Below are 14,729 nucleotides of genomic sequence, written 5' to 3'. Positions count from 1 at the left end.
TGTATCTGGGGCTCATTTCCCATCGCGTCATCTTTGCTATAGCGTGAGCTTGTGCTAAGATTCCTTCTCTTTTACTGAGTATACGGTTTGTTTGTGGTGGCTATGCCCCAATTGCAGGCGTTCCGGAGATGGGAGCCAAGCAGTCAGCGGTTGGCAGCCATTCTCTGAGTCAGTCGCCCACTCTGAAGAACATCCAAGAGGCCTATACTGATGGAGAGGACCAGAGGGCACGCGAGCTAATCCGTCTTTCCTGCGAGAATAACAGCGGAGAGGGACCGGATGGGGTGAGTTTGATCATTTTCTCACTTGGTGCTTTTATGTTTTACTGAAAAATGACATATACACTGAAGGGAAGCTGTGTATTGTGAAGTTCAACAGCTCTAGGACCAGCATATGTTGTGCTTTGGAAGCTGTTACACTCAAAACAATATTTAGGGCTATATTTAAGATTTGTGTATTGTGTATGTGTAGTCATACATAAATGAAACCGTTAAGAAACAGGTAACATTTTACCAGATTTATGTTTATCATCAATAAATCCATGTTTTTTGAAATATCGTTGTAGCAAATTAGCTCAAAAGATATTTATAATAAATCATAACGAATTATAATTAATTATAAATATTTGAATGTATAGAATTAATTTGATACTATAAATGTTTTTAATTACTCAAATGTGGTTTTCGACATGAAAATAGCCAAAGAAGCAGGCAAACAAACAAATGTATATTTCATGATTCATCAGGCCAATGCCAAATTCTTTTAATCGCTTTTAACTTTTAATTGCTGCTCATGTAAAATGTTCTAAATCGAAATGCAATACCACTAGCACAGTTGATCGTTTTAGTTACACATTGTAAGTAAAATGTATTTTAGCAACCACTCATAAAATAAACTTGCCGTTCACTCATAACACGGTAATTGATGTGCAGCCAACTGGGGTTGTGAGTAAAACTCACCACTGTGATGCTATGCTAGGTTGTTGTGGGTGGTTGGCAGTGGTGCTTTATTGTAAATGCGTGCTTAAAAATATAACACGTTCTTTTAGCTCAGACAGTTGAGAGTGAAAAGTCATCAAGGGTTTGATTCTCAGGGAATGCATGAACTAAAAAAATGTGTAACTTGTCTTTAATGCAATGTAAGTTGCTTTTGATAAAAGCGTCTGCCAAATGCATAAATGTAAATTGCATGATTTTATGTATCAGTCTAGAGCAGAAACAATGCACGATGAGTTCATTTCCAAAGTTTAATACTGAAGATTAGGGTGTTTTTTTTTTTGTTTTTTTTTAAATAAATTAAAAATTTCAAATCAACTAAATTTGAGCAATGGTCCAGTATCCGGCTTGGCTTAGCATAAAAACGTGCTTCTAGTGAAACCCTTGATATGTCTTCCATAGACAATACAGTACTAAAAGAAAAGAGCCTATTAACAAATATTAAACATCACAGTTTTTTTCACACTTGTTTCTAAGTTTTCACCTCGAGGTGCAATGTGTGAAATACACTGCACACATTAATTATGTGCTTTCAAAACAGTATATCGACGTGTCATAGACCTCCTACTCAAAACACTACAATTGCATGTGTTTACAGTCTGCGATGCTGCTTATAAGCAGGTATTTCTGAATGGTAGACTAATGTGTTTTTAATGTTAAAACATGTTTTGGCCTGTAAATCTGCTCTGGTCGTTTGTGTGGGCGTAACAATCAAACTAAAAAGGTGTTTTGAAAAGCAGCAAGGAAAAAAACAAGCTCAAGTTATTTGGATTTGACAAAGCGTGCATTAGAAGTACAGGTGATTTTCTAAATTACAATATTTCCTCCTATCATAGCTTAATATAAAGGATTAGTTCATTTTATTCTTTTCTAAGCCCTTTTGGAGTATGTGGGAAATTGTGGGATGTTTTAAAAAGAAGACACCTGGAGCTTAGCAAGAGACCTTGCGAATGCACGTGTCATCTAAACCACCCAGTTTTAGTTATTTTTCTGGAACTGACAGATTACGGTAAAAAAAATAACACAATACGGGAGTGGGAGGGAATAGGAGTCATTCTTCCGGGATTGGGACGGGACAGGATTTTTTTTGTGGGAGTGGGACGGGAGAGGTTTGAAAATCCACTCCCGTGTCACCCTCTACTCCCAATGCCTATCCCAGAGCTGCGGACAAGAAACCTAGAACTGACTACGCCTTTGTTTGAAAGTGTGATTTATTGTATTTTTTACTTTAATTATGAAGAGTTATTTTTCTGTCTATTATAAGAAGAAAATTAACCAATTAGAAAATACACCGCAAAACAATGGTAATGTAATTTTATGGTACCTACCGGTATATGAGACTAAAAAAAATAGTTTTAGTCTGTGATTTGAAAAAGAAAGGTAGAAAACATTAATCATATGGTGTGTTAGTTTCTTAATGTATTGTATGTTCAGATAATATTCTGGGGGCCATTAAAAGGCTTTGTTCACAGTGAGGTGATTACAGATGAGATTACAGCATGTGGTCAGTTAGTGCGCTGTGATACTCCTCTGTAAATGCTGTTGCAGGTCTCTAATGAGGTCATGAGTGATTGATGGTGTGACTGTAATGGCTCCTAACCAGCCATCAGTTAACAAACACACATCTGATCCTCCTCTTCTGCCTCTATGCTCATCGCATTAGTCCTGTGCAATCAGTTTGTTATTGAGCTCAATGGTCTTGGAGATGAGACATTTGTGTATATATAATATTTCAATATTCTTGTTACCCTAAAACACTTGACCCACTGTATGCTCAGAATGAAATGCTTTGTATGTTTAGTCGGTGTAAAAAGTATTTTAAACATTATCATTTGATTTCATTTGCGTTGGTTGTTAAATTCTCAAGAAGTGACATTAAATAAAATACTTTTTTCCTTTATTAATTTAGCAGACACATTTGCAAAGCAACTTAGAAAAGACAAAAAGGTTTTACACAAAATTGAAGAAAAAATGCAAATAAAAATGTTTTGTATTCCACATATAACAAAGCATTTTTATTTTGTATTTTTAACTTTTATAACTAAGATTATCAAATTACTTGGCATAACTTGTGGTTCATTCGTCACACAGAGAATCATGGAAGTTCAAGTAATGTTTTATTTATTTTTTTAATTATATTTAAGTAATTCAGTTAAGGTGTGTTTTTTATTAATTTTATATATTTTGGCATATTTTGCATATTTTTTTTTTCTTATATATTAAGCTTTAAATAGAACTGAGCAATACTTTCAGAAAGGAGTTCTGCGACATTTGCCTGTAAAGCCGGTTTGAAACGGTGTGCATTGCGTATAGCATGCTGTGCTGCTGCATACTGCATCTTCTGGGAATATACAGCAATAGATCATCCAGATATTTTCATAAAAATTGTATTCTGGATACAATTTGCATATTGCAGAATTAGTAGTAGAAATTGTATTGCACTTATTCAGAGACTGAAAGAGATCAGTGGGGAAAAAAGAACGAGTTTATTTTCTGTAGGCCACAGTGAGCCAGTAACAGAATGAGGAAGTGTATACTTGCATTTAAGCTAATGTGACTTTTGCAACAGCTGTTTCGTCTAAAATAAAATCACATTTTGTAAATGAAATGAAAGACTATTTTTGGAATGGCATACTAGCGTTCTACTCTTACTAATCCACTACATTTGTCAAAATATGCATCCAGGGCAAACTTTAATAAAAAATCTATCCCACAGTTCAGTGTGCTCCACTCTACTTAATTTTCCGTTTCCAGTGTGACAAATGAATTGTGTTTGTATTCTATTCTCAACATGGCCAAAATTATGGTCTGACCATCGTATGATGGATGGTCACCAGGTTCATGATGGGCAATATGAATTATTACAGTTATGTAGCAATTAAATGAATCTAAAACATTAACAGTTTGTCTGTGATTTTATTTTTAGTTAAATGCTCTATATACTGTACCTTGGGACATGAGAGAAATTAATACTTTTAATCAGCAAGGACACATTAAGTTTATCAAAAGTGACCGTAAAGACGATAATGTTACAAAAAAATTTCAAAATCTAACAATCCTTTAAAAATATCAGTTTCCACCTAAATATTAAGCACGCAGCACAACTTTTTTTTAACTATATTAATAAGAAAGTTTTTCAGTTTTCACTGTATTTCTAATTAAATAATAAATACAACCTTGTTGTGCATAAGAGACTTCTTTCAGAAACTTATTGACCCCCAACTTTTGAACGTTATTGTGAAACAAAAAATACAAACTATCCATTCATTTGATGTAATTTGTCATTTGTGAAGGTGAATTACTGCCACCTAGTGCTGATTTCTGTAGTCTAACTAGATACTGTATGTGTATGTGATTTCACATATGGTCTATAATGGTCATCTTTTCTAAGCCCTTTTGTAGTATGTGGAAATTTGTGGGGTGTTTTAAAAAGAAGACACCTGGAGCTTAATATTTAAGTTGATTTATTAATATTTATTTATTTGTACAGATTCTGAATTATAGTGGTATGTAAATGTTTTTTTGCAAATTGCCTGTTTTTTATTTGAAACACTGAATTGTATTGTTTGTGTGTGTAGCTGGAGCTACTGTGTTTGGCGGTTCAGAACGGTGACGTGGGCGCTGTCCGGTTTTTGCTGCAGGACGCGCGGGTTGTGGTTCCACAGGAGCCCAGCGTAGATAACCCTGCCGTCTTAGCGGCTCATCACGGACATCAAGTGTTGGTCCGAGAGCTGCTGGACTCCATACCACGTGAGCGGAAACCAAAATCAACTTCCTTAAAGTCAGCATGAAATGAAATTTGTCAATTCTTATTTTTTGTAGAATATATCAGTATTTATTATAAATTGTGCATATCATATTTTTTTTATTTGTGTGCTCGTAATCTTTAATCAAAATAACTTCCCCTCCCCTTTGCAGTGACATCTCTTCTTTTCTCTGATGATTTGTTTATTGGCGCAAGAGCAGGGCAACCTGTCACTCACATGAGATCAACCAATAGCAAACCACATCAATCCAACCCTCTAATAATTCCCCCAATGGAGAAACTCAAGTCCCACCCTCCAATTTTTCTTGTTCGAAAAGCTGTTTCACTCGAATATATGTCACAATATGGAAGAAAAGACTATAACAACTTGTGTTTCATGCTGACATTAATGTCAACGTGAAATCAATATTTACTCTATATACTTTTTTTAATGCTCATTCCAGGATTTATTGCATATCGTCACTGTCGGGCGCAAACCTTGTACGTCCTAAACTGCTACTTTTCAGGAAATGGAAAAAAAAAGTTTTTTTTTTTAAGAGTTAAACAATATGTTGTCAAAGTTGATATTGTGGTTTCATATATGGTAAGAAACTTGCATGTAATTATATTAACATTTTACCAAAATCAAGCTCAACTGGAGTTCCAACGTTTTTGACCAATGAATAACAGAGATTTGTCAGACATTAGAATGGCCGCAGTAAGTGCATTGCATCACGTTTTCATCAACTTAGTTTTTTTTAGTCATTTGGACAAAATCTCATGTTTATAAAAGTGCTTTGCACAGGCTATATACAGTATAAATATGGACAAGCAGAGACGGTCCAAGACGTGTCACTTCATTCACAATAAAGTTAGGTTTTACAGACAGTTTGAGGATCCAATGGAGTTGTACAGTTTAGACACTTGCTCTTTTTTTAAAAACTTTTCATTGATTAAATATTTACAAAACCCATGGACAGACGTAAAGGTTGACCAGTAGTAATGATTCATACAAAAATAAATAAAACATGAAATATGAAGATACAAGGTATCCGCCCGACAAAGATATGATTCGATGATTCAATTTTATTTATTTTTTTGTATTTTGTATATCATAATAATTTGCTCCACCTCTGAAACAACTTTCTTTTTCTTTAGGCCCGTGTGTCCGTAAGGATCTGCTGAACTGGATGTTGGCTACGGCGTGCCAGCAGGGTCATTTAGAGGTGGTGAAGCTGCTGGTTTATACATACAATGCTGACGCCGAGGACTGCGCAGTAAATTCAGGAGAGTTTGCCATCATCACTGGTTTGCCCCTGTATGCTGCAGCGCAGGCAGGTACTGTAGGCTTCTGCTTATCGATTATTTCACATTACAAACTTTGTTTACAAATTTTTTGCTTATAATCAAAGGTACAAGACTGTACTAAACGGATTTAGTGAGGAAAAGAACTACAATCCCATGATGCATTGCAAGGAGCATAATCAAATTAAATTTATGGACTACTCATTTACTCAAACTCTAAAATGTTGATTATATACATTATGTAAAACCTATTTTGTAAGTTTATTGTTTGGGCGTTGACGCTGTTTGCATGGATAGTCTCAGAATTAGCATTTGAATTGAGCTCGCTGTCAGTAGGTGTTCACATTAGCGGATAATGAACTAACACAAGAATGACTGACATCTCTTTTTGTTTTTGATTTAATTATTTAAAAACACGCTTACACGTTTATAAAGATATTTTGCTCATGTCTGTGTGACATTATTTGCTGAGTTTTGTTTCAATTTTGAGACATGCTTCAGAAAAAAAGTTTTCAGAGACCGGGACAGCAAAAAGAACACTCTTATTTGTTTTAATTTTATTTTACAAAAGCACAATGTTTTGATTTGATTGTAAGTGAACATGTACAGAAGTAGACCATTTACAGTATGACCATAAATGACCAAGTGAGTGTTTTAAGTCCGTTTTGCTGCTATGTGAAGAAAATCCAGCATGTCGACCTCAGATGGTTGTCACTTGTCTGTGATTTGAAGTCATTCTTATGCTTTTTTTATGTGAGTTTTAATTTTTTAATGAGTTTTGATGTGTATCTATCTATCTATCTATCCATCTATCTATCTAGAGTCAAATAATACTTTATCATCATGAACTGCACACTGAGAAAGCAGGGGAATTTTGACCGTGTTCAGGTTTCCCTCTTTGATCCAGCGCACATGCACTTCCTCCACTGCACACACTTCCTCTTTCAGCACAGAGGTGTGGAGAAACAAAGCAAAAGTTCTTCCTGGTCTAACTGAAGTTTATTTTCTCCACTCAGGAAATAAGGAGATCGCATGTTTTCTGCTAGACAATGGAGCTGGTTTCTCCTCGTACACGCTGATGGATCACGCAGACTTCAGCTCGCAGCTGCTCAGACAGCGCCTCCTGCAGGACAAAGACATGCCTGCGGATGGGAGACCGCTGCAGGTGAGACTGATTCACACTCTTCTTGACTGACCGAATTATTTTAAGATCAGCGCTGGACTCATGAACAATGCTGCGGGTTTATTTTACAGAAGTTTTACAGTCAGTACTAGTTCCTCTTTTGTAAATGTATTCCTTTTTCACACACACACACTGGCAAAACTTGATACTTGTGCATAAACACTACCAATATACTTTACAAATAATATCCAAAATTTTGTATATTCCAAAAGTGTATATTTTAGGAGCTAGTTTAGCTAGGAGCTACAGAAATTCATGTAATTCGATTCTTAATTAATTTGAGTTTATAAATATGTGCATTTTGTACAATAATTATACAAGAAGTGTTCTTTTAATTATTGTTTTAAAATAAGTCTAGCCACAGAACACTTCACATCCTCCTGGAAAGTCCCTGCTTATGAGTTTGGAAGTCATAATTCTAATGATTTTACACAACCCAAACAATCTAACCCAAACACAGATCGATTTTTAGCATTAGATATCCAATTATATTATTCGCATTTGTTCATTTGATCTGTTTTTTATTCTTTTTTTTTTTTTTGGCTATCATTTGTTGTAATATGTAATGTTCATAAGCAAATAAATAATTGTACTAAATTGACTGTCAACTAACTCTCATTAATTTGCAACTACATGTCAATTAATGACAACTACAGTAACTTTCATTAGAGTATTAGTAGACTGGGGAACATTAAAATAGTGTTAAAAAGACAATCTACTAATACTTTAATGAAGGTAAGTTGAAATGCAGTTGCAAAGTTATTTACAGGTAGTAGAATCATCTAAATAAAATGTTACCTTTTTATTGTTGTTAATGTTACCTTTACGTTTTCATTTTTGCTATATTAAATTGCATTATATTTATATATCATATTATTATAATATTTCTGTACTATTATGAATGTATGTGTTCTGTATTTTTAATATTTTTCTTATGTAGTTACATTATATTATATTTTAATATATTTTTTATATTTGATTGTTATATTTTATTAAAATATAATAATTGATTTATTAATTGCTAAACTGCACAATTTAGTGTTTATAAAAATGGTGGACTGTCAACATTCACAGTAGTAATGTATTATGATGATCAATACCAATTTGATTTCACAATGATTCTTTAATCATGACTTCTTTAACTCGGTGTCAGGAAAATCCCACAGAGTTTCACTTTCCTCGTCCACAGGCTGTCCATGTTGATTGGTCAGGACGGAAGCTACCCTGGTTGGATCTGGACTGGTTTATGGACGTATCGTCTCGGATCACAGTTCTGGATCTGTCTCATAACTGTCTATGCTCGTTGCCGTCTGTGGTGCCCTGGGGTCTGATACACCTGCGTTCGCTCAATCTCTCCCACAATCAGCTCCGAGAGCTTCCCACCCCAAAGTCATCACAGGAGATCATCTGCAGCAGGTCTGTAACTCTTCCACACACAGGTCAAAATCACACAGAGAATCCAGGAACATCAACACATTTTAGATCTGGAAAAATCACTCTAGTCAGTTTTTTGTTATACTCAAGCTTGATTTTTTTTTTTTTTTTTTTTGACTAGATAAAATTACTTTTCTGAGTGCACTCTTTATAATGCAACTAAAAATATCCTTACCAAATATTCTTATCATATTCATCACATCCTCTTAATTATAAATTTCAGATGTTTCTGCAAAAAGTTCTGATCAGAAGTTCATATCAGTGTTGTTTTAGGATTATTTATATACCTTTTTATTAATATTTTGAAGTCACTTTTATTTTCAGATTTTTTTATTTTTATTTTCAGTATTTCTGTTTAGTTGTATTTTTTTTATTTTTTATAAATCGGTTGTAATAATTTATCTACAGTAAAACCTATTTTATTCAGGTAATTGCCCATGCAATATTTCGAATTTTCAATTGTTAAATTTTGAATTATAAGGCTGGTCTAGTGCTGTTTAGTTTGTGAACCAGTGTAGTTAGCAAAACTTAGCTGGTTAAGCTGGTCAACAATATGCTGGTCTTTACAGCTATGACTTACTGTCTCTGGAGAAACATCTGAAAAGAAGGACATGTACAGTAAATAAAAATCTCCATTCGGCCTCAATTCTGTCTAGGAGAAACAATTGAGAATTTCAAAGACTCTTGGTCACATGCTAAAGTGGGACCAAGTTGAATGTAATAATCAGTAGGTATGTGTTTTATCATGTTAAATCCAAATGTTTTGCCCCAAATTCAGCACATAAAATGTGAAAAACATCTGCAGATACTGTCAGGGCCTTCGACTTTTTCTCTCGCGAATAACTCCTCTTTTCTCTGTAGATTAACTCATGTGAATTTCTGTGAGAATGAGTTGGAGTGTCTCCCTGTCGGTCTGCTTCACCTCGGCCAGTTGCAATTGATTTCTGCTGCAAAGAACAAACTCACCAGCCTCTTCAACATCCCTAACGGTACACACACAAACACACACTGGGTCTGTATTTCAAATTAAAATGTTTGTTTCCTGCTCCTTAACAGACATTATTTTCCTTTCATCAGACTATTAATGATGGAAGTCAATTAAGATAAACATGGCTTAAGTGTATTATATAATAGTATAACTGTATATCTGTTTTACAATTTTATACCAACCTCAAAACCAAAATGTCTTTTATGTGGAACAAGCTTTCTTCATAATGAACAGCACTAGCTTAAATATTTTATTTTCCCTAACATATTCAGATGTGATTGGTTAACGTGAAATACTTTCTGGAAATGTATATGGTTACTACCTACTTTTTAAGCACTCCTTAATTATCTAATATATATATATTTTTTTGGCCTTGATTTTGCTCATTTATTTATTTAATTAATGTAATGAATACAGCAAGTATACAGTTACTCTGAATGGCTGTTCATTGTTGCACTGTTTTAAAGTGGTTATCATGGCAGATCTGTATTAGTATGACCGCACTAACAGCTGTTTTTCTGCTGCAGGCACTAACTGGATCGGCCTCCGTAAGCTGCAGGAGCTGGACGTGTCCGATAACTGCCTGACGGATCTTCCCTCCTCCATACTGCACTGTCTGAAGGTCCTCAGCTCTCTCAATGTCAACAGAAACAAACTCACCAGCTTCCCGGATCCCTGGGCCTGTCCTCTGGTGTGTCATCGCTGCGAACTCAGTCTGAACACACACGTTTAGTGCAGTCTGCAGGGCTTGAGAATCTACATTTTTAGCTTTTTAGCTATTTTTTTTTTATTATTTTTTTTTTAATCTTTTATTTATTTTTAGTTTATTATTTATTTGAATTATTTCTTTTCTTATTATATGTTTTTTTTTTGTTCTATATTTTATTTTCTATATTTTTGTTATTTATTTTTTTGTTTTGTTTTTTATGTTTATAGTTTATTATTTTTTTTATTCTATTTCTTTTAGAGGACCAAAATATTACAAATAAAATAAATATGGAACTTAAAAGGTGCATTTTAATGCAGTTAAATGTATAAATGTATTTAACATTTTTTTACAAAGCAGTAATTAACAGTTATGATTACAGGAAATAGTATTGCATAAATTATACAATATTGTATTTTGAGTTAGATGAATGCCATAGTACCATGGTATATTTAGATAGTGCTTCATTAAATACCATGTTATGTGTTGTTTGCGTGATGATAATCAGGGACAATTTTACCCCACAGAAAGTCTGCAAAGCTTCAAACAACCAGATCGAGGTTCTTCCTGACACCATCTCCATCTTCTGGAAGACTCATCTGAGGGAGGTGGACATCTCTGAGAACGTCCTGAAGGAGCTGCCCTCCTACATATTTGAGCTGGAGGTAAGGAGCAACCACAGATGCCTGGTTACAACTCAACTATTGTGAACCCACCATGTTAGGGTGAATCGAACGAGAACATGTCCACAACAAAATAAGAAATATTAGTTACTATTGACTAAAGTGACTAAAGAGTGCATTTGTCTGGACGTTGTACTTTGCAATCCCATTGTTCTAGTTAATTTGATTACTGTAATATGACAAATTAGTTTTGTTTTCTTTTATACAGCACTCAGTCCACCCATTTCTTTGGTCTTTCTACCTCATGGTGGCGCTGTTCTCACATTTAAAGGTCATTTGTAGCACTGATTGATTGTGGGTTTTCCTTCTGTATCTCCTTCATGGTGACAGATACCAATTAATCAGAGAAAAAGTGTAAGCACTAGTAAGCTTGAAAGACACCAAGTGTGTCATAAAGTGTTTACAAACGTACAGTAGAACAGCTTAGGTGGGGATTTTATAGTTTTGAGTTTTGCAAGCTAACTGGCAAGATGTCAACACAAAGCTAACAACAGAGTGAGAAATCGAGATTGCAAACTAAAGAGCTTAAGAAAGTGTATAAGGAAGAAGGGAACTTTTTTTTTATTTAAAAATCAATTTAATGCTCTAACAGTTTGACTTTAAAATCTCTGCTCTTTAAATACCAAATATTTATGCCGTCTCGGAGCAAAGATAGTGATTAAACAGTGAAGTGCTAGTCAAAAATGACGTATTACGATAGCACACTTCACACTAACACACAACAAAAACTGTTGAGATGCATATATTATGTCTAGGACAAGGTGAGCATCACTGTTATTACTGTTCATGCAGCTTGAGGAGAGGTGTGCAAAAAAATTGGCAAAAAAAAAAGCACATGGACTTGCATTGAGACTTGAGTGTGGGCTCCTTTGACTTGGACCACAGACCACCCAGAATGCCCTAGCAACTTCATAGCAATGCTCTGGCAATCTCACACAACTTTCTAGCGTTGTGACGGCAAGCTTTCCTTTGGATAACACCATTCACATTTTCCTGTTTTGTTTTATTGTTTTTGTTTTTAATTTTTAATTTATGATTTGATTACTGTTTATTTTAATATTCTTTTTTTTTATTCTGAATTATTTTATTGTTTTGTTGTATTTTATGATTTATTTTATTCTTATTTGTCTTTTGATTTAGTTTTTTCTATTGTATTGTTTTTAATTTTATTACTGAATATTTTATTATTTTGTTCCTTTTTATTTTTTATTTATTTATTTTGGCATTTTTTGTAGTCTTTTGAGAGTAGTAGGCATCAAGTTTTCCCAGCTTCTGTATAAAAAAATGTACAGCAGATAAATCTGCTAGCAAGTAATCCCACACTTGCAAAATTACTTTATTGCATTATTACTTAATGGATCAGCCTAGCAATGATGCGTCATGTGTGTGCGTCACAAAGATAACTGTGTGTGTTTTAGGCCATTGTCTCTCTGAAGTTGTGTGGGAACCAAATCTCCACTCTGCCCACTCCCAACAAATGGAAATGCTCTCGTCTCCGAACACTAGACCTGTCCAGAAACCAACTGGGGAAGTAGGTCAAAACTTACACACACACATATATATGAATATATACAGACAGAAAGGCTCTGTTCCAAAACCCCATATGCTGCATTTTAATGCATCCATTGGCACATTACCAATCTGAAGGCTGTTCATAATTATGCCTTGTATGATAACCTCTTTTGGACAATGCTGTGAAACTGTAATAGATAACATATAGGTCAAACAGTCTGTATTTGTTTGCTAGATACCTTTTCTTTATTGAATAAATTATATGTATAGTAATAATCAGTGCACATTATGCATTGTGGGATTGCCTTCTCTACAAAGGATACATGTGATACTGCCTTATTATTTGGCACATATGATTTTCTAGAACAAAATGCTCTTCTAGCACTTCTAGATCACTAATAGATCTTTGCAGTCATTGTGGTTGAATATAGACATATATATTGTGAATATCTGAAATGGAGTGCTCTGAATGTTATTTTAGGACAGGAGAGCAGACCAAAACCAGGAAACTGGCCTTTTTCACTACGTGGCACAGACGGGACCCAGAGCCAGGTACAGTACATTCAAACACTGTGGTTACGTTGCCATGGCACGTTACAGTTTCACACTGTAATTATGGCTTTACCAGCCCTGAAGGGAGTTTACCAAACTCACCACAGAGAAACTGCCCTGGCTTTAGAACTAGAGTAATATCACCATGGTAATGCTGTTTTGTTGAGCTTGTGACAAGTGTTTGGATTGTTTTAGTAATGGCATCAGAATCTAAAATAAAGCCCTTTCAAATTGATCCAAAATATTTTTTTCAACCAAAAGGGAGACTCACATTTTAAGTTCATTTAAAGTGTTTTTAGCCAATAGGGCTCAGCGGTTTGACCAAAATCTTATATTATTAAATAAAAACTTGTATCACAATATTTTTGTACAGCTTTTTTAATTTAACTTTTTACTTAAAAAAGGACAGATTAAATTGATCAAAAATGACAGTAAATATATTTATAATAAAACTGAAGATTTCTATTTTAAATAAATTCTGTTCCTTTGAACTTTCTATTCATCAAAGCATCCCTAAAATATATGTATAACAGCTTTCACAAACATTAAGCAGCACAAATGTTTTCAATACTTAATACAATTTACAACATTTCTTGAGCAGAAAATCAGCATATTAGAATGATTTCTGAAGGATCATGTGACACTGAAGACTGGTGTAATAATGCAGAAAATTCAGCTTTGCATCACAGGAATAAAAATACATTTTTAAATGTATTACAATAGAAAACAGTTATTTGAAATTTGCAATCATATTTTTACTGTATTTTTGATTCAATAAATGCAGCCTTGGTGATCATAAGAGAACAGAAGTGTAATCATGTGCAGTTTTGAACCATGTTTGTGTTTATTATAATGCATTAAATTAAATGTAAGACACTTCATCTTATTTCATTATTTGATCCTTTTTGGTTGGTAATGCAAACCAAAAGATAATTTGTATTTTTGCGAGGTAATAATGCAAAGCAGTCCTACAGTAATGGTTGTGCGAATGTGGACACTTTTCTATCATCTCATAGTAGGCCCACATACCAGTCTTACCGCCCAGCCCTATTCGTCAGTAATATTAGCTTTAGAGTTACTACCGCAGTCATCAGTGATCATCCATTAGTCTCCAGGGATTTTAATTCTACATTATGTGGTTATGGTGAAGTGCTCATCTTCTGTGGCTCTTTTCTTTTGGCAGTGTGTCCTATTCAGTTTCCTGCAATCTTGCGGGATTCTCTGGAAGTTCTTTTCCTGAATGACAACCAGCTGGAGTGTGTGCCGCCGTCAGTATGTGCCCTCAAGAACCTCTCTGAACTCTATCTTTCCAAGTGAGTCGCGGGGAAATCATGGGACATGTGCAGTAGGGTAGATCTTCATTTCTTCCACTTTATTATCTGACTCACTGAATACACAGGGTCAAAATATTACTGCATAATGGTGCTAAACTGAATAATTGACCGTTGTCCCAACCAGAAGGGTTCTGAAAATTCTTTTTTATAATTGAATTGAATAAGCTGAAATAAAATTAAATACAAATATTAGATGGAAAAAAAATTAACTTGAAGGACAACTCTGGCGCAAAATGAACCTTTGTTCTAACAACACATTGGTACCTAGCTGACCGTTCTCTGAAATTGGTTT

The 14,729-nt window shown here is 34.4% G+C and overlaps 1 protein-coding gene across 3 annotated transcripts in view; it reads left to right on the top strand.

Annotated features, from left to right (window-relative positions):
• lrrk1 (leucine-rich repeat kinase 1) overlaps positions 1-14,729 on the top strand; it is a 70,234-nt gene that overhangs the window by 8,415 nt on the left and 47,090 nt on the right. For all 3 annotated transcript variants that reach the window (XM_039672224.2, XM_039672385.2, XM_089129705.1), the window contains 11 exons: positions 118-284; positions 4,574-4,745; positions 5,899-6,078; positions 7,062-7,210; positions 8,418-8,644; positions 9,524-9,651; positions 10,178-10,341; positions 10,884-11,021; positions 12,458-12,570; positions 13,033-13,103; positions 14,287-14,416. In XM_039672224.2, the coding sequence (XP_039528158.2) occupies positions 118-284; positions 4,574-4,745; positions 5,899-6,078; positions 7,062-7,210; positions 8,418-8,644; positions 9,524-9,651; positions 10,178-10,341; positions 10,884-11,021; positions 12,458-12,570; positions 13,033-13,103; positions 14,287-14,416 (1,639 nt within the window). The remainder of the gene's footprint in view (positions 1-117; positions 285-4,573; positions 4,746-5,898; positions 6,079-7,061; positions 7,211-8,417; positions 8,645-9,523; positions 9,652-10,177; positions 10,342-10,883; positions 11,022-12,457; positions 12,571-13,032; positions 13,104-14,286; positions 14,417-14,729) is intronic.

The sequence above is a fragment of the Pimephales promelas genome, chromosome 1 (assembly GCF_988280905.1).
Source record: "Pimephales promelas chromosome 1, fPimPro1.hap1.1, whole genome shotgun sequence".
Classification (NCBI taxonomy): Eukaryota; Metazoa; Chordata; class Actinopteri; order Cypriniformes; family Leuciscidae; genus Pimephales; species Pimephales promelas.
Note: the sequence above shows the minus strand (reverse complement) of the source record. Positions and strands in the feature narration are given on the sequence as shown.